At 45.0% G+C, this 21,280-nt stretch overlaps 1 protein-coding gene across 1 annotated transcript in view; it reads right to left on the minus strand.

Moving 5' to 3' along the window:
* The window catches only part of Rras2 (RAS related 2), a 68,130-nt gene extending 47,890 nt beyond the window's left edge, over nt 1-20,240 (minus strand). Inside the window, exon 1 of the mRNA XM_034524604.2 lies at nt 19,855-20,240. Within this exon, the coding sequence (XP_034380495.1) occupies nt 19,855-19,962 (108 nt within the window). The 5' untranslated portion in view covers nt 19,963-20,240. The remainder of the gene's footprint in view (nt 1-19,854) is intronic.
* Between the last annotated feature and the right edge of the window lie 1,040 nt (nt 20,241-21,280).

The following is a 21,280-nucleotide window of genomic DNA, read 5'->3' on the forward strand; positions in this document are numbered from 1 at the left end:
TTAGACCAAGTTTCTACACTAAGCCTTACAACAAAACCAAAATGTTGTCACTCACCCTGAAAATTACACTACCAAGAGGAAATTGTTTGTCTGACCTCCCAAGAAGTCAAGAGGAAGAGAAAAATAAGCCCATAGCTGGCTGAGACCCGAATGAAGAAGATGGTCCATCCAGCTTAACTCTCATTAGCAGTCAACTGAAAAACCAATCAACACTGGCTGTTTCTGCTTTGGAGTCTCTGCGGGAACCTATAGTAGACTTCAAAGTCTGCCTCTCTGCAGAAGTGCTGCCACAGTATACAATAAATATTATTTAAAAAAAAAAAAAAAAACAAAGGCAATTTATCCTTTAAACCTGTTCAGCTCTGGAACTAGGGCTCAGAGCTGTAATGACAGACTCCAATAAAGACTCAAAGTCAAGTGGCTACCAATCTTGTTATTAAAACCAGGATTTAAATCTGTAATTGTGTTCAAAATTTCTCTCAACAACTATGACAGAAACACCTTTGACCACCACCAACAGAAATCAGAACTGGGGTGAAATAGGAGACACTTGCAATCTCAGCTCTCTGAGGCAAGAGAATTCCATGTTTAAGACCCACCCTGGTCTACACAATAAAACTTTGTCTCAAAAAGAAAAAATGTTTTTAGCATGTTGAAATCTGAATTTAGATGAATGTGCTTCCCTTTATAATTAGATACATATAATATATAATTAAAATAGTATTCTGGGGTGAGAGTATAGTTCAGTGGTAGAATGTCTGTCAAGCATGACCAAGACCCTAAATATACCTTCAGCATAATTGGTGACTGTAAAGGAGTATTACCTCGGCTTTAACAGATTGACAAAAGAATCCTTTAGATAGACACAAAGAGTGGAGGGTGGGTGTGCCGGCCACTGCCAATAGCCCATTTTCCAAATTTGTTCCAATTCAAGATTTTTAAATGTCTGTATTTATCATCATCATCATCCCACCACCATGTCTGTGTGTGTGTGTGTGTGGGTGTGTGGGTGTGTGTGTGTGTGTGTGTCTAACATGCGGCATCATCGTCACGGTCATTGTGTGTGCATGTGTAGATACACGTCGTCGAACATGTGGCTGTCAGAAGACAACTTTATAGAGTACATTCTGTCTCCTTTATGTGAGATCCAGTGATCAAACTCCGGTCTTCAACAAACAAGCACTTTACCACTGAGCAATGTCACCAACTCCATCGCAACAGTTTGATGGCTCCATTTGCAACAGGACAAAATGAATGGCTCTGCTTTTGGGATCACACCAGTGAAAGAATGAGTATCTATGAAATCCAACCACACCAGAAGTGAAACTCTGTTTTGAGATCTCAAAAATTCACACAGAGCAGGCAGGCAGTTCATGCCTGGATCCCCGAGTGTGGGTGGAGGAGGCAGGGGGAGCTCAACCTGGGCTGCGTACAAGAGCCTTCTTCAAAACGACACTGAAGCATCAATGTGAGGCCCCAGACCTGAGATCACACTTACCGGAGATTTAGCTGCTCAGTAGACAATTACAATGTAAACCTTCAACTCAGAAGAACATTTAGCCTTCTTTCCCTGGCCTTTACCCTACCTCACTCCTCCTACCTCTCACCCAGTCCCAACCACTCCCTTTTAAAGGCATGCTACTGTAGTGATTTGTTCATTTAGGTGCTGAGAACTAAGCACACATTCTGCCACTCAGTACTACACCCTCAGTTCTGATTAGTTTCTTTCTGTTTGATGTGGTGGGGGAGGGAGTTGTGTGCATGCTCAAGCATGCTTGCACAGATAGGATACACAAGTGCATGTGTTTTCTGAGACAGGGTCTTGCTGTTTTGCCCAGGCTGCCCTCAAATTCACTGTGTAACTGGGGGAATACATGTGTAAAGGCCTGAACTCCTAATCTTTCCTTCTCAGTCTCCCAAGTACTGAGATGCAGGAGTGAGCAATCAAACCCAGCTCTTACCAGCATTATTCTTATGAAAATTTTCTGCCTGCTGCCTGTCAATCAAACAACCCAGGGGCTTCACATATGTAGTACAGGCTACAATCAATCCCAGCCCCTTGAATATGGAAATCAGTAATGTTCACCTAACCAGGACCCAGCACGTGTGATGACCTGGAATTCAGTCCCCAGCAATACATATAAATAACTAGAATGTTCTTAATGTATAGAAACCTAAAGTCCAAAATTCGCTAAAATCCAAACTTTTTGTCATGGAATACTTGGAAAGGTCTGGATTTACATGCATTCTGAACTTCTGAATTGGGAATTCTCACCTGTGCCTGCTGCACACACCTGAGGGAAGCAGTGAGATCCAAACACTTCTGCTCTGGGCGTTTTCATACAATTGGAAAAAGATCTCAGCAATTCACAAGGCTGCCCAGCGGCGGCAGCACATTTGCTAAATAAATAATCCTATACTCTCAGAGAACGGTTTAACTCCCGATGAAAATGTTGCCCATTCAAGTTATCCTCCCTCGGCTTTCCACTCTCCACTCCATCCACCACCGCCCTCTTTTTTGAGAGGGATCTTGTATCCCAGGCTAGCTGCCAATCTGTTACATGGTAGAGGTCAGAGTGCAGGGTGCCGGTTTATGTGGTGCTAGCCATCAGCCCAAGAACATGTGTGCTAGGTCAGTACTCTACCAACTAAGCTACATCCCCAGGTCCCCACCACCACCACAACCCCAGCCTTTTTGAGACACAGTCTCACTGTTCAGCCATGGCTGATCTCCAGCATGCCTTGGTCTCCAGAGTGTGCCACCACACCTAGCCCAGTTATCCATTTCATAAATGAGTGAACTGCATGGCCAAGGTAGTAAAAGGCTGTGCTCAGAATATAGGCTTAGTACCTGGATAGTCTTTACTTCCTTTTTATCTTTATTCACACCTGCCTAAAGCCATATTCTGTGAGAGTGCATTCGCATACATAAAATAATGCTATGAAAAACTAAAGGCTTTAATCCCAGCACTTGGGAGGCAGAGGCAGGTGGATCTCCGAGTTCGAGGCCAGCCTGGTCTACAGAGTGAGGTTTTTTGTTTGTTTGTTTGTTTTGTTTTTTTGTTTTTGTTTTTGTTTTTTTGAAAAAAAAACAACAAAAAAAAGAAAGAAAGAAAGAAAGAGAAAGAAAGAAAGAAAGAAAGAAAGAAAGAAAGAAAGAAAGAAAGAAAAGCTAAAGGCATCATTCCTTCATACAGAAAACTTGGGGCAAATTAATCATCGTTCCAGTAACTACCACGATTAAATCAGACACAGAGATTTAGAGAAATGTTTAGAAACCATGTAAAACCATTTTAAAAGCAAATCACAACACACATCTTTCTGCACAAGTGTGTGCGCACACGATTGCAGACACACACTTTACCCACAAATGGGAACTTTTTACCGTAAAAAGAATCTTAACCAAGTTTTATTTATTGTTTGAGTAGACATGGAGGGAAGATTATTCCCCATCCTTAAGAAAACCCCCAAAAGAACACATTTCTGTCTTGTCAACAATGATACCATTAACATCAAATCAAGAGCTAAATTTCCGTCTGACTCCATACCTGAGTCAGAGCACACACATTCCCTGTTTTTACCTAGCTATAACTAACTACAGTATAACACTAACTCAGAGACTACTGTAAACAAAAAGCAAGCCGAGCACGCACACTTACCCATAAACACTAGCAACTGAAGACCCTGGTGTCCCTTCTGCAATCATCTCCTCCACGCAGCCAGGAGGTAACAAATGTCCAGAACCTGGTGTGGAGTTCTCAAGAGTTTACACAGCACTGGCATTCCCAGTCTTCTAAAGCTACATCTCAGAGCTGGCCCTACGCTACCTTTATTGGTAGCCATCATTACCAGAGCTGCTAGAACACGTAGAGAGGCCTCAGCTACTCTTCCCTCTCCCCTAGCACCCATCCGCGCTCCTCTCTGGTCCTCAGATGACACACTGTTCTTGCAGAGGATCTGGGTTAGGTTCCCATGAAGCAGCTCACAACTGTCCTAACTCCAGCACCAGCGGGTTCTGACACGGCTGACCTCCACAGACAACGTATTTAAAAACAAAAGAAATATTTTTTTTAATATAATTATTTTGGGCCTGACATTTTTGAAGACATGAAAGATATCATGACACAAAATGCAAAGTAGAGGCAGCAGTCTTACTGGGGGAGATGGGGGGAAGGGACAGAAAGGGAAAGAGACACAACCCAACAGCTAAAATAACATTAGTCATTTAACTGGTCTCGTGGCCCTAGCCACACAGTTGTCTACTTATTACAAAGGCAACAACAGTACTCTCAGTGCTGAGCTAATTAAGCACTGAGGTCTCCTGCCATCAATAGTGGGACAGACAACACATGCCCCTTCATAATCATGTGCTAAAGAAAGACAACAGCACTGTGTGACATAGCTGCCCAAAACACACCATTTAATTCTGGTAAGTACATATCACACAAACCCAAAATGTGGAATCTCTTACAAACAAATGGAAGACTAAAAATACATGACAAGGTAAAAGCAACATCCAGTCCTGGCTAAATACTGGGCCTTTTCCCTACAAAGGACGTCAGAAGAAGGCAAATTAAATTAAGTATGACTACGATTTCCTGGTTCTTATGACAACAGTGTGGTGTGTGAGCAACTCCTTAGATGACACACACTGAAGGGCCTTCAGCAATTTAACTCCCATATGTGCAGAAAGGTTGAGGCACAGCACCACACAAGTGCCTGCAAAGCAGGCCAAGTTCTGGGTTGTTTCTCAGTACAACAAAAACAGAAGAAAAAAATTCTAAACACACACACACAAAGTCTCCAAGATACTACAGAAGCAGCTGGAAGGGACCAGAAAGATAACTAAGAAGTAAGAAATAACAGGACAAATGAAGACATTTGGTAAAGAATCTGGCTTTGAGTCAGGTGATAGTGGCACACAGCTCTAATCCCAGCACTTAGGAGGCAGAGTCTGTGAGTTTGAGGCTAGCCTGGTCTACAGAGTTCCAGGACAGCCAAGGCTACACAAAGAAATAAAACAACAACAACAACAAAACAAGACTCCAGCAAGACTCCAGCTTCAGAAGAGTCTTGTATATGACTATGCTGGGCGGGACTTTTTCTCAAAATGAGAATTTAAGACCAGGCGTGATAGCTCATACCTTTAAAGCTAGCACTTGGGAAGCAGAAACAAGTGATCTGGGTGAGTTCAAGACCAGCCTGATCTACAAAGGTGGGTTCCAGACAGGTAAGTACATAGAGATCCTGTCTTGAAAATTAAAATAAAAATAAAAAATAAGAGTCTAAACACAATAGACAGGATGGGGGAAAGGAAAAGGGACACATACAGCAGGTAGTAACTACCCCGAGAGAGCAGTCATTCACGTAGGTACGAGGCAGGGGCTAGCTTTGATGACTGTACTGTGGCTGCCCAGCTGGGAAAGGGCAGTGGCCTGAGAACCATGTGTAGATCCAGCAACGCGGCTCACAGATGGAAGGACAGGAGGAAGGATGCTGGATACAGCACTGTGCCTCCCATTCAAGCCCCACTCTGCAGTTAAGCAAGCGGCCCCTTCTGTAAAAAGACAGAAATGCATGCACAGTGACACCGAAATGTCAGGATTAGCCAATGCTACACTGGCTTTATCATCAGAAAATGTGAATTCAAGTCAAATCTCTGTTGCCACTGTGAGTTTTTGAGCAAGTACTAAACAACTGAGTCTGGGTTTCCCCCATGTGACACAAAAACACTGAAGTAATTAGAGATCAAGTAAGGCAACTCCTGTAACTTTTAGTATAATGTCTGACACAAAGAATCATACATGCAGCATCTTCGATCCCAGCACTCAGGAGGCAGAGGCAGGCAGGAGGTTCCATGCCAGCCTAGTCTACATAGCAAACTGCAGGCCCACCAGAGCTACAAAGTAAGAAACGTATTAGCCATGTAACAGAGCATTATACGGCTTTTCCTCTTACACTTCTATTGAAACCTACTAACACAGGTAAGTTAAGAAAGGAGAGGATACAGGTTCATTACCCAGATACCAGCTACTTGCTTGGGATAGCATCAAGTTTCTTACCCTTCTCAAGGGCAATCACTTAATTGTTGTATATCAATATTTCACAACCGTAACATTAACTCACAACCCAAAATTACAAAGACCACAGGACTTAAATCTGTTACACAACGCATACTGAGATTGGTCTAAGCAAACAGTGATTAGTGGTGGAGAAGTCACCCGAAGTAAGGATCACGGGGATCTGCTTAAGTAATAGCCTAGAGTCTGACAGGAGGTTAAGGAAAGGAATGTGGAGTATTCTGTGACAGGCAAGGAGGACAGCTGGGACAAAGCCGCTGGAGCAGCAGCTGTGCACCACACACTGTTCATCCAAAACCACAAACTCAAGTAACCCATGTCAGACAGCTTCATCTGACTGATGCTGCTTCCTGAAACCCTGTCAGCCACAGAGAAGCCGACATCATATACAGTACATCATATACTGTAAGAAGAGCACGGGAACCTCCACGGGTTAAAACTGAAAACGGAGGTTTGCAGCCCAATCACAGTCGGCAAAGGTTTCTGCCCTATCTTCATGCCTACTCAAGCAGTGTGTGCTGTCATCGGCCTACAGGCCCAGGTGCTCAGCAGGCTGAGGCAGGACAGCTGGGGTCTGTGCTCCAAAAGCAGCCAAGACAACACACATAGGGAGAGCCAATCTCACACACAGATAAAAGGTTCTGATTAATGAATTAACGATCACAGAACCTCCCAGACTTCACAATGGTAAGGAACCCCAAGACTCAAGATGTGGTGAACTCTGAAGGACTCTTAACACAACCCCCACCATTCCCGCCCTGTTCTTAATGGCAGAGTGAAGAGAAAGGGCTTGTCCATAAAACACAAAAGTTACAAGAAAAATATTTTCATATTAAATGACGTGATAATTTAAAAGTAGTTTATTAAATCAAATTGTTGGCATGAACATGCAGCAAATTTCCTGAAATAATTAATACATACTTGAAATACATTATTATAAACTTATCTAAACATGCAAACTCATTAGGCAATTACAGACTTAAACCTCTGCTTTAGCTAGGTCATGATTGCACACTTTAATCGCAGCACTTGGGAGGCAGAGGCAGTAGGTTCTCTTTTAAGTTCAAGGCCAGCCTTATATACAGAGCAAGTTCCAGGGCAGCCAAGGCTACACAGAGAAACCCTATCTCAAAATAAACAAACAAAAACAAAAAACAAACAAATCATAAAAATAAAACAACCTCTGCTTTAAATTCTGTTTCTATTTTCTTTATTCCAAAACCCCACAAACTTCTCTCCCACTTACAGAGTCTCATCTGTAGCCCAGCCCAGCCTCAAACTCCTGGTGATCCTTCTGCCTCAGCTGGGATCACACAGGCAAGTGCCATGATGACAGGCACCCTCTCTAAGGTTAAACCTACTTGAGTTGAAGACAAGCCTGTGTGTACATGTACAAAAATGCACCACACAAAGCTTAAGGCAAACCCCTACCTCAGCTAGCTGCCACATCTTAATTTCAGAAGCAAAAGACCTGAAATCACAAATGTCTCGGTCACATCTTTCTCGGTCATTTCTGAACCATCAACATTCTGCCCTATCACAAATCTTCCTCGAAGTCGGACGTGACTGCCTACGTACCACTCCTTTCTTTCCAGATAACTGCTGACTGTTCTAATCTCAGCCACATGTCATGATGTAACCAAAAATAAGGCGTTAGGAGAAAAACCCACCAGGAAATAAGACAGAAGTAGCAACTTTTTCAACTCCTTTCTCTCAAAGCTTTCACACGCTCAAACTAGAATTTCCGAAGAAATTAAAAATAAATAAGATTATCTTGCCCAAAGACCATTTGGGCTAAAGAAGAATACGTGTGGATACACTACCACAATGTACTTGTGCATGTACATGTACACATACAGAGTCTGGCTGGAGGTCAGAGGACATGTGCTCCTCTCTGTCTACCATATGGGTCTCCAACTGAACTCAAGTCTCATCAGGCTGGGCAGCAGGCACATTTGCCCCAGAGACATCTTGTCAACACATTTTTTTTTTTTTAAATCTCTCTGAACCTGAAGCATGTCCTTTTGGCTACACAGCTAGCTGGCAAGCCCCTGGGATCTATCTGTCTCTGCTCACCAGCTAGATGATACAAAAGTGCACACAATTGTGTCTGGTTTTTATGTGCATTCTGGAGATCCGAACTTCATGCATATATAACAAACACTTTACCCACTATACCATCTTCTCCAGCCCTGCTGAAACAAAACCTCAAGATTCAAATCCACATGTATCATATATGATCTTCTCACTACAGAGAAACTCTGAAATCCAGAAGGAAAGCTGGCTCTTGGCCCTCTTCAGTATCAGCTGCTATGGGGACATAAATAGACACAATTCATTTCTTCCTAAGACCTTGTTTTGAAACAGAGTTTCATACAGTGCAGGCTGGATTCAAGCTCACCATACAGCCAAAGGGGACCTTGAACTCTGATCCTCCAGCCTTCATCTCCCTAGTAGAGTACAAGTGGGGGTCATCATGCCTGCTCCTAAGAGCTCTTTGATTTCCAATTAAGTTGTCTTCAAGACCAAATGCTAACAATTAATAAACATCAACCAATATTTGGCAGTCTGCTTAGCTGTGTATAACAAAAGTGTCCCTGGCCTGTGATTCTCAAAATCAAACCATGAAGAATAAGAGGCACAAGCAAATACAAGTATGATGCCAAGCAACCTAAAGATAAAGACACAAAGTATTCATTAACACACTTGCTTCTGTGCCAGCACACAGGGTCTAAATAGTGTCAAGGTGAATGGGGCTGAAGTACTCAGGGGATAGATAGACTTGTCCACAGCCATCCAATCCTACCCTGCTGAACCAGCATCTAAACATGATTCACAAGCATCTCGGTCCAGATGAAAACAAGGTTCTAAAAGGCCACCTAGGACAACAACAAAGGCTGCACCGATATCCTCAGTGCCAGAGAAATAAAATAAGGGTTTCAGGCTAGGCTACAGAGTACAACTCCATCTCAAAATACAGACGAAAATAATGAAATTCTTAATCTTGCTAGACCAGCAGCACAGTCAGGAATTATCACAACCTGGAGGTCAGACTAGGTGGAAATTGGGAGACATGGGCTCAAAGAACAAGAATCCATCATTAGTGCCAGCTGGGAGGACATAGCTTAGTTCTAACAGGGACAAAGCTCTTAGTTTACTCCACAACACCACCAAAATGTAAAAAAGTCCTTTCTGTTCTAAGACATAGAAAAATCTATAGGTCCTTTTCTTTGACCTTTGATCCACAATCAAAAGGACTCACTCAACCTTTCTCCAAACATAAATTACATAAAACTTAAGATGATGGGGACTAGAAACACAGCTCAGCAATTAAGAACACATGTTGTTCTTATAAAGGACCCAAGTTCAGTTCCCAGTACCCACATCTGGCAGCACATAACCATCTATAACTCCATCTCTAGAAGAGTCAATACCCTCAGCCAGGCTCCACGGGTGCTTGTGCCCACTTGTGCACAGACCCATACACAGACACACACATTCGCACATAATATAAAAAATAAGCAATAAAAAGAAATCCAAAATAAAAAGGATACCCAAAGTGAAATTACAAATGTTCGAACAATAAGTACTAAACACTGTCTAAGAAAAAATATAGTTAATGGAAAAACACTATAGTGAGAAGCAGGTAAACATTTACCTGATTTTGGAATAATGAAAACCAACAAAAGTCTATAGATGAAATCACGAAAAAGATAAATAACAATGTTCAATATTGTGGCAAGAGAGAGCATGTGCACGCGCACGCACACGCACACGCACACGCACACACCCCTCCCCAACCTCTTTCTACATGCTGCAGTACTGAAAGATGAACAGTGAAGGATTTAAAAACTTAAAGGCTGGACTGGTATTGTAGCTCAATGATAGAACATTTGCACAGCACAGGCAAGTCCCTGGGTTCAATTCCAGCAATGAAAAAAAAAAATTATGACCTGAAAACCCTATAACAGCTCTCTCAAAATCATACTGCTCTGCTAAAAGGCCAGGCTTAGCAACTACACGGAATTCCTCATGTTGAAATATTCCTGATATTATAAAAAAGCAAAAAATAAAAATATTGCTGGGTGGTGATGGGTCATGCCTTTAGTCTCAACACTTGGGAGGCAGAGGCAGGTGGATTCCTGAGTTCGAAACCAGCCTGGTCTACAGAGTGAGTTCCAGGACAGCTAGGGCTACACAGAGAAACCCTGTCTTGGAAAAACCCTGAAGGTCAACCAGCCCTTTCATATCAAAGCAATGGAAGGTTCAGAACCCTACAGCAGTGTCTCTCAGCATGGGCTAGTTCTTGAATTCCAACATCAAGAATGCTTCTTCATAAAGAAATATGTAGTACTCTTCTCCACAAAGGCAAAAATAATAATTACCCTAGAAGAAATGGTTTCATTAAATAGTATCAAGATTTGGAAAAATATCAATTTTGTGGTCTTAAGAAAATAGTGCCACTGTTTAAATCAGACTGAGCTATCAAAAGATACTTACTAACCCTGCTTCAGATAATAACGCTAGACATCCAGAAAATGCCAACCATGACAAAGGCAAATCTAGCAGAACTTTCTAGAATGAGTTACTTAGAACAGTAGGGAAGAAACATTACACAGCAGTGCAGGAGTAGCCCGGCACTTGAGAAGACAACAGAAAAAGATAGATACAAACGGAGATGAAAACCGTCCCAGCCCCCAGTATCTCAGCACTTTCCCTCCCCAGCAAGCCAGGAACAAAGAAAAACTTGTAGTGGCATCCTGAGAAATGTTTGCACTGCAATGATAAGTGGGCCAGGCACACGGGGAAAAGTTACCTCTGCACCAAAGAAACAAAAGGGAGCCAGACAAAAGCAAAGAAAACAAGACTCCCACCATTTCCATGTCTGCCCTCACCATCATCATGGAAAAGTAAATACAAGCCTATATATTCTCATTAAAAAGCGCCTGAAAGTTATTCAATGCACGATCCCCCAACCCCCACCCCCAAAACATCAGGACAAAGAGTAGGTGAGAGGGCAAGGGAAAGGCTACAGAAGCAGCCCCCTGTTTATCACACCTGAAGTCCCGAGCTTCTACCTCCACAGTGGGGGTAGGAGGAAAACGTAAAACAAGTAAAACACTAACAAAAAAGATAAGCGTAATTAATAACATATGCTATACACTCTTTACTTTTATTGATGCTTATGAGTGTATGCACAACATACATGCAATGCCCACAGAGGCCAGAAGAGGGCATGGGACGCGGCCTCTCCCCTCCCCTCCCCCACCCCCCCCCATCCCCAGCAAACCTCCCCACGGCCCCACACTGCCCCTGAATTGCAGTTATAGGTGGTTGTGAGCCTCTTAGTGTGAATTCTGGGAATAGAACCAGGGTCCTCTGCAACAGCAATAAGTGCTCATGACCACTGAATCATCTCTCTCTCCGGCCCTCACCATACTGAAAACGTATTCCTGAAAACGTGTTGAGTGGATGTGTGGTGGCTTGAATAAGAACGGCCCACACAGGCTCACACATGTGAATGTCTAGTCCCTAGCTAGTGGCATGTTTGATTAGGATTAGTTGTGGCCTTGTTGGAGGAAGTGTTATCACTAAGGGTGGGCTTGGTCTCTCCCTTCGTCTCCATCTCCCTCACCCTCTCCTTTTGGATCAATATGAAGCTCTCAGCTACTTCTCCAGCATCATGTCCGCCCGTGTGCCAACATGCCAAGACATCAGCTATGAACTTAGGAAAGATGTCTTTAAACAGAAAAGGTTGGTTCCCTTTATGCCTCAGTCTGGTTATGTTAGGCATAATTTTGTTCAGCACTCAGCTATTCTTTAAATTTCATTGGCATAACCAACAGTTTTAGTCCCAGTGAGGTGGCAGCGCCCAGTGACGTGTTAGCCATCTTAGTGGCAGCTTACTCCATGATAATCACTCAAGACAAAACTACCCAGTGGCACACTTCTCAGGATATCCAATCCATGGTTGAGCTACAAGCATCTAAAACAAAGTGCTCACTATTGTTAACCTCAAGCAACACTGAGGAGGCTGACTGGGGGAGTGACTCTGAGGCAGGGCACCTCCCTTGGACGCCCTGGGGCTGACCTTGGGAGTGTAATCTGTGGGGCAGGAAACCTCCCTGGGATTCACTGGGGTTCTGGCAAAGTGAGATCAGCCATGTACCTCCTCTGTTAGAGAAATACAGTTGACAAGATAAGAAAACCCAGCTACTTTCCCTACATAGTGGATGCTAGCCAGGCTCTCAGGACCCTCCAGCTGCAGCCTACTGCGAACTGGGATCAACAGCATGCCACCACACCCATCATCTCTCTTAATAGTTTTAATACTCACTTATGATTCTTGCTTAATCATTATGATTGCCAAATGGTTACTTTCTCTGATTCTGCTATTTCCTGTGTGTTCATTCATTAGTCAAAATTCTGCTCATTTATTTATCATGATCAAGTTTACCCACAGATCAAGTTTGTGCTTTGTTGAGACAAGGTCTTGCTATGTAGTTCAATCTGGCCTCAAACTCATGATCCTCATGCAGCCTCCCAATCCCCAGTGCTAGGAATACCACATAGATTCTTTATAGGCAATAAGCAATTGTTGATTTTAATGATAAAACTGCCCAACTCGGCAGAGGAATTCTTCCAGGCTGGTTTGTCTTTCTCTGTCAAGTTCCCATCATTTGGGTTTTTTTTCTGAATAATTCCTTAGACTGAAAGACATTCCAAGCTCACCTTGCATTTTCTGACCCCAGCCCTGGAATCAGATGTCTCGCTAAAGTTCCGTCTGGTGCTCTGGATGTTAGTGGTCCACCATTTCTACAACTCTCAATGAGCTGGAAAGGGGCTCAGCAGGGTATTCACACACACACACATTTCCTTGCCCATCATCAACTTTTTAAATGGTGAGCTGAGGTCAGCATCCTCAATGTCAATCAAACATCAGAGTTCATATTAATTTTTGCCCTTGCCGATTCTACAGCCTCCTCCTCTCCAGCAGTGAGACAATGGCCCCTATTTTCCATACTACATTTTCTTATTTGCTAATAATATTAGTATACAAAAGTGACACAAACTGTAAACCAATGCCTATGAGAAAGGAAGGAAGGAGGGAGGGAGCAAAGACTAAAGGAGAGGAGAGAGAGGGAGGGGAGGTGCAGAGCCTATCAACCGGAGTTCAATGTCTGCTTCAGGTCCCTCTATCCTGAGGATACAGTCCAAACACTGGGTTCAAAAGTTACCTGAACCATTTCCCCTGGTCTTCTCAATGTGTTTGTTGTTATGCTGACAGGTTAGTTCACTCATTTATCTGCAGCCCATCTTCTTTGCTTCTTGGGACAAGATCTTACACAGACCACACTGTTGTTAGACAGCAGTCCCTCCTAGCTCTACCTCCCAAGTGCTGGGATCACAGGTGCACACTACCTGTGCCTGGCTGTACGCCTCCTTAAGATGTCCCTTTTCCTTTATTGCTCGATTGTATTACTGTTTGCTACTTATATACTGAGTGGGTAAAACATTAACACGACTCCAAAAGTCAAGAAATGGTACTGAGAAGAGACCCTGTCCCTGTTCCCACCACTTCCAGTTCATCCTTCCTCCCTCAATGGATAACTAACCTCATCAGGCTTTCAAGCATCCCCGTGTCCTGTTTTGATTTTGTCCTCATGAGCAAATACAAATTTATTTTCTGCGTTTTCCCTTCCTTCATACACTATAACAGGACATTGTTTTTATGTGTACTAATATACATGTATGCACGGAGGTGTGCAGGAGTGTGGATGTGTGCATGACCCACTGTGTAGAAGCCAGAGGCTGAAGTTGAATGACTTCCTTAATCACTCTCCACCTTCTACTTTGAGGCGGGGTCTTTTCCTTCAACCCAGAGCTCGGGAATTCAGCTACTCTAGGTAGGCAGCTTGCTCAGAGTGCTGGATGGGTGGACCACCACACCCACCCAACATGTTTGTGGGTTCTGGGCATCTAAACCCCAGTCCACACACTTGCATGGCAAGTGCTTTACCTTCTGAGCCGTCCCCTCAGCCCCCAGGAATTACTTTTGAACTTTTCTTTATGTGTATCAGTGTCTTCCTGTACATATCTCTGTGCGCCACTATGTACCTGGTGCTTGGAAAGGTCAGAAAAGGCAGTCAGATCTCCTGGAACTGGAGTTTCAGACAGTTATGAGCCACCATGTGGGCTCCAGGATTCAAATCTAGGTTTATGAAAGAGCAGCCATGAGCCATCCCAGCCCCATGTATTGGGGTATGGGGGTGGGGCAGCAGGGAGACATGGTCCACTTATGTAGTAGCCCTAACTGCCTAGCTGGCCTAGAACTCACTATTGAGACCAGACTAACTTCAAACTCACAGAGATCTAACTGCCTATGCCTCTGCCTCTCAAGTTGGTAGGATAAGAGTGTGTTCTACCACCACGCTGCCTCTTAATCTATCTTGAGGAAACACTTCACCATTCACTGGGATCTTTCTCGATCATTCTTGTAGCTATGCTTCACTGGGGAACACATCCTTGTTATTCCACAATTCTTCTGTGTAGGTGGCTTCCAATTTGTGCATCTGACTGTACTATCACAGCCTCATACATGCACATCTTTACATTTCTAGAGTTAGGTTTATTGAGCCTAAAGGTAAACATATAAATAATCAAATAAATTGGCATCAACTGTCCTCTAACCACCTAATACAATGCACTAAGAAGAACACACTGTCATGCCGGTGCACACTGGAGGAGAATGCAGCAGGAGTTTAAAGTCACCCTCGGACACAAAACAAGTTTGAGAACAGCCCGGACTATAAGAGCCTATCTCAAAATAGTTAAAGTTAACTGGGTGTAATGGTACATATCTTTGATCCCAGCACTTGGGGAGCAGAAGCAGGCTGATCTCTGTGACTTCAAAGCCAGCCTGGTCTAGATGGTGAGTTCCAGGATAGCCAGGGCTACACAGAGACCTTGTCTTTAAAAAAAAAAAAAAAAAAAAAATCAAATTAGCACACACAAGTGAAAGGACAATGTTCAAAGGGTTGGTTCTCTCTTTTCATTATGTGGGTTCCAGAGACCAAACTCAAGTAGGCAGGCCCTTGCCCACTGAGCCATCTCACCTGCTCTTAGGTAACTAACTTCTAACTATAGCATGTCTCCATAATGCAGCAATAGAACAGCATTGATGTTAAAGACACAACCTTGGCACATGGATCAAATAACTACCAACACAAAAGCAGGGCTCCAAATCCATCTAGGATATGTGATCTAGGAAAGGACATGGAAAATGCCTTCCTCAACAGGCAACATCTAGGAAGAAACAATGTCTGAGGCAGCTGTCCAAGCTAACAAGGTCTTAAGGTGAATGCTCAAGAATAAGAAACACAAGCTGAGCACAAGCCTGTAATCAAAATACTCAGGAGGCCGAGGAAGAGGAACTCCAGTTCCAAGCTAGCCCAGGCTACAACCTGAGACCAAAACTCTGACAGATTAAGTAAAAAGTTAGGATGCTAAAAGAACAACAACAGGGAAATGTATGTCTTTAAATCTGTGGGAACACGTACAGCCTCTTCTCAGAGCTGCCAAAGAACCATTAAACCCCCAAACTTTTTTTTTTTTTTTTTTTTTTTTGGTTTTTCGAGACAGGGTTTCTCTGTATAGCCCTGGCTGTCCTGGAACTCACTCTGTAGACCAGGCTGGCCTTGAACTCAGAAATCCGCCTGCCTCTGCCTCCCAAGTGCTGGGATTAAAGGCATGCACCACCACCGCCCGGCGAAACCCCCAAACTTAATGATTACAATTTTGTTGTTGTTGTTGTTCATGTCTTTGTTTTCTGTAACTGGGAACTGAACCCAGGGCCTGGAAATTGATAAACTACTAAAACTATTCGGACTGGAGAGCAGAGAGAGTAACTTTCGTGGCATCTATTGAAACAAAGGACCACAAAGAATTAAAACTTCCTCCAGGAATTTCATGCTTGAAGACGAAGTCTGAAGCCCTGGTGTCAGCCGGAAAAGGAGCATGAATCCAAGATAAGACTTCACACAATTCTGACAACTTACCAGATCACCTTAAAGGACAGGCTGGAACTGAAGTTACGATGCCAGGACCACATCTGACCCAGCCTGCTTAGCTATTGCATGCGTCCTTCCTTCCATTTAAACCCAAATGTCATGGCAGTACCCCAAAGATGGACTTAGGGACCACCAGTCCCCTTTATTTGTTCCTCTTCCTAATGCCATATTCAATAAATGTACTTTCTCTGCTTTTCACCGTTGCACGTCTCCTTAATTGGTGTGTTAGAGACAACTGGCAGAGCCTAGCTGGTTTGGGGTGTCAGAGCGCAGGCTTTGACCCTAAAGGCACCAGTAACAAAACTTCCATTAAGCTAGGCCTCAGTCCCATCATTTCTTAAAAATCAACCCCAAATTAGTAACATATCCCCAACTCTGATGAAATCAACACTCATCATCTAAGCGCCTCCTGGTGGAGGTGGAAAGGGGAAGGCTGAAAATAACGGCTGCATTATGGATTGAGGAAAAACTACACATTTTGTTTTGGAAGAAAATCAAGATACCAAATAGTCACAAATAAGGTGATCACTGACTTACTCAGTCTCCGCTGTGCCGGGTGGTTTGATTTGCTGGCATTTTACTTACTCAAACAAACAAACAAAAACAAAACAAAACCCCTAAGCACTCTGCTACTCTCTCTTTTCAGAGGGGAAATTGAGACCTAGAAAACCTAAGAAACTAGACCAAAGATACCAGGCAGTCAGAACACAGAAGAACCAGGATCGTTCAATGAAACTCAGTGTTTCACAGAAAAGAACTCAAAGCCCTAAAGAAAGAACGGGAGATGCAGAGACCTCCGGTTATCTGGACTGGAAGAAGCTGAGACTCCCAACTCTCTGCCTCCCACTCCATGTCAAAATTATGTCCTAACCAGAGACTACTCACCACGTAAGCATGCTATTCACCAATAGAATTTATAATTTTTTTTTTAAAGTATAAGCAGCCAGGTTGAGTACAGACCTGTACTCCCAGCTATGTGAGATGCTGAAGCAGAAACATAGGTAGTTCAAGGCTAGCCTGGGCCAGAGAACTCAAGACTATCCTAAGAACCTTAGCAAGATTCAATATAAAACAAAATTAAGTTTTAAAGGGATATGCCAAGGTTACAGCACTGCCAAAGTCCTGGGTTTGATCCCTAGCACCTGGTGAGCAGTGGAGAACAGTCAGGGTTTGGAGGGAAAGGAGAAACTGAAATGTCCTCTAAGTATGCACAGCCCTTTTATGGGGAGGGGGACTGTGAGTGTGGTATGTGTTTCCCCAGCAGTGTGATGTGTTTATATGCGTGTGCAGATGCAGACGATAGACTGTGGCTTTAGTTACAAAATCTAAGAGTAACAGAGTAGTGGAGGGAGCCATGGTAGACTACACTTGTCCCAAACCCTTGATGTTAACCCATTTGACTTCCATAGTTGTGTAACTATTACCCCAGCTTACAGATGACTGAAAGCCAGAGTGCAAACAGGTTCAGTAACTTACCCAACATCACGCTCAGGGGAATGGCTGGGTCTCCCTACACACAGGTGCTGTGCCTCCTTCCTCCTCACCAAGTCAACCTCAGAGCCTATGTTCCTGTTTCACAAGCCCCAAGTCACATATGCCTCTCCCACTCCCAGCTACCCACACATCTGGCTCCTCTTTCCAACCTGGCCCTCGCCTCCCCATGTTCATCACATCTCCACTCACACAGCCCCCGATAACACACAGTGCTCCTTTTTTGGTACTAGGGGCTCAAAGGCAGAGCTTTCCACACACCAGGCAAACCACTCTGTGCTGAGATACATCCCCCAGCCCCACAGTGCATTTCTGAAGCCTTCCCACAGGGACTCCTTCAAATCAGAATTCCCTTTGCATCTAAAGGTCTCATCTCACACACTTACTGAAGCGACTATTATCAACAGTACACACTGCATGCTCAACACAACGTTAAGATCTTTCTCATAATGTAAAAGTTGTAAAGGACACATACTGAGAGCTATTTAACTAACAAAAAAACTGAGGCTCAGAAGGGCCATTTGGGTGTTGTTTTCATAGTCAATAAAGAAAAGGCACACATTCAAGTCTGTAGAAGTCAAAGGTCCTTATCAGCACACATCATTGCCTTGCATGTCTTTACTTACCTCATTTTAGAGCTCTAGATACCAGACTACTCACAAAGTATTCAACAAATGAATTCTAGGAGGAAGGCAGTAACTGCCTGGAGTGTAAGGATTTTTGAAACTACTTCTCAAATGCCTTAACTTATGAAAGCAATCATGTTTCCCTCAAAAACTTAAATGCTTCTGATTTAAATCTTCTAAGTAATGTTATCAGCCAGTTCTGGAACCCAGAACTGTCTTCTGTCTTCTTGGTTCCCTCCAAAACCAGCCATCAGGGAGAGTTAGATATGACTTGTTTTGCTGTCGGCCACTTAAAAGTCTCTTTTGGCCCCAAGCAAATAACAACTGCCAAAAAGCCAGACTGAAGTCTGGTAAACCTAAACCAACACCCCACCACCACCACCACCATAGAGCATACTGTCAACCCTCGCGACACAAACATCCTCTCTAAATGCAAAGGTTGAGCAGCACTTTTTAATTCCATGAAATATTACAGGAGCAATTACTGTTCATTCACTCGATGTGAAAACTGACTATCACTTAGGTTATGGAACTGTGCGTCTTAATAACACTATAAACACCACAGTTATAGCGAAACAAAAAAAGCTACTTAACTCTATCAAGTCAACAAACGGGTGAAACAAAACAAAAAAAACATTTTGCCACCCGTCCTCTTCAATACAGTAAAGATACCTTTGTTACTTAACAGGGTACCTGCGCTCCCTCCCAACATATGCCACGCCTTTCAGGGTGACAAAAGCAAGGAGATCTGCATTTGCTTTTTTTAAGAAGAAAAATCACTCGGACGTCTTAACCAAAAATAAAATCTAAAGACAAATTTCACCTCCCTTTTCTTTGACACAACCCGACTTTCCTCCTCCAGCAACCGCGGGGGGGAAGGGGGGGGGGCTACAACACAAAACTCATACTCGTCCCCTCCTAGCGGGGCTCATCCCAAACTTCACCTAAGCGCGAAGCAGGCAGGCACCGGGAATTCCAAGGAAATGGTCTCGCCCCTATCAAAGCACATTTTTAACTTCCTCGAAGCCATTATTTCCCTAGGGCACGATCAAACACTCCCACCCGGACGTACCACCTAACAGACTACTTGTAAGAGAAGCTCAAACACACACAAAGAAAAAACACTATTGGGAGCCGGCGGCGCGAAGCCGCCGCCAAGTAGCCGGGGCCATCGCTGCCACCGAAGCAAGCGCGGGGTCCTCACTCCGGCCCTCGGGGCAGGAAGCCCGGCACCGCGGCGCGGCTGCAACCCGCGGGCTCCCGCCCTAACCGCAGCGATAAGGTGGAACTGCGCTTCCCACCCGGCCAGCTCCGCCCTCCGGGCCACATTCCTGAGAAGCCCGAGTCCCCGGACGCCGCGCCGGGCGCCTGGCGGGCAGCAGCGCGGCGCCGTGGCCGCAGGGCAGGAGCACAGCGCCGACTCCTCACTGTTCTTGCTCTCGCAGCCGCGCGCCCTGGCCCCCAGCAAACCGCACCCGCACGCACCGCACGCGCCAGAGCCCCGCACCCGCGCGCCCCGGGCGGGGTCGCCGTGGCCACAGGTAGCGCCACCCCGCCGCCGCCACCCCGCAGGCCGTCTCCAGGCACCTGGATGAACTGGATGGTGAGCGCCGACTTGCCCACGCCGCCACCGCCGACCACCACGAGCCGGTACTTCTCCTGGCCGGAGCCGTCGCGCCAGCCGGCCGCGGCCATCGGGACACCCCGAGCCCAGCCCGGCCGCCGCGCGCCCTAGGCCCGGCTTCGGGGACGAGTGCGACCGGCTGGGTTACAGGCGGTAGAGCGCGCGGGGCCCGCGAGTGGCCTGGAGGGCCGCGGAGCGCTATCCCCCGGACCGGCTGGGAGTTGCCCGAGACGCAGGAGAGCCGGGAAGGCTCCAGGGCAGTGGACGCAGTGGCCAGGGAGCGCGCTCCTCTTCGCGGCTATGCAGCACAGCCGAACGCAGCCTCTAGCACCGCTACAAATGGCCGTCTGGGGGCCGGGCAGCCGGGCTGGGGTACTACATATGCATGAGGGGGCGGGGCTAGGCCGCGCCCGCCCAGGCGGAGTCTGGAGCGCCCTAGGCAGCAGACCCTGCAGACCTGCCCTCTGAGCACAGGGAGGAGAAGGAAGAAACCGGGAAGATGGACGGTGGTGACAGTAATTGCATAAGACAGGGATCGTGTTCATGAAAGAAACAGCCTGTGACGGAATGGATGAAAAATAGAACTGTTGTCATATTCACTCAACTCTATACCCTGTTTTCGGAATGCAGATGGTGACCGTTTTGTTACAAACACACACAGTATAAGACAGCAATTGAGGAAAATAAGACCTGTAACGATACCTGAACGTATGATAGTCTAGTGGCAGTGAGAGAGTGGATGGGTAGTGATTGAGCTTGCATGGGGGAGGGGGGGAGCACAGTGCATGTGGACAAATCTGGGGCTCAGCATCTCCGTTCCTATATCTATGTGTGAAAAAAAAAATGTGTGGAAATTGCGTATGAGGGTTGTGAGAAATTTGCAGGTTGGTGACATGTTTCCTACCAGAAGAGTGTTCCTTGCTAGCACAGCTTCTATGCACATGATCAAGCCCTTGCCCTTAGAGTCCAGAGGAGGAGGCAGCTAGGACAATAGGCACCTTGTGAGACATAATGATAAGGACAACAGCTGCTCAGCACTGAGGTCCAAGGTGCACTTACCCCAGAGCTGGCCAGTCAGAGAAGGTTTTCCAAAAGACCTGAGGAATAATCTTGCAAACAGATGAGTGATTGGAAGAAAAGCATTCCAGGGAAAGAAAACCATGCCTTTAGTCCCAATATTCTGGAAGCAGGAGCAGGCAGATCTCTATAAGCTGAAAGAGTTCAAGGTCAGCCTGATCTACATAGTGAGTTCCAGGCCAGGGCTACACAGTTGAGACTTGGTTTGAAAAGAAAGGAAGACTGAAAGAGAGAAAAGAGAACCAGATATGAGGGGGTATGCAGAAGCCAGAGACGACAAAAGGACACATTCTGTTGTGTGGTTTTGAATGT

Source organism: Arvicanthis niloticus, chromosome 1, assembly GCF_011762505.2.
Source record: "Arvicanthis niloticus isolate mArvNil1 chromosome 1, mArvNil1.pat.X, whole genome shotgun sequence".
Lineage (NCBI taxonomy): Eukaryota > Metazoa > Chordata > Mammalia > Rodentia > Muridae > Arvicanthis > Arvicanthis niloticus.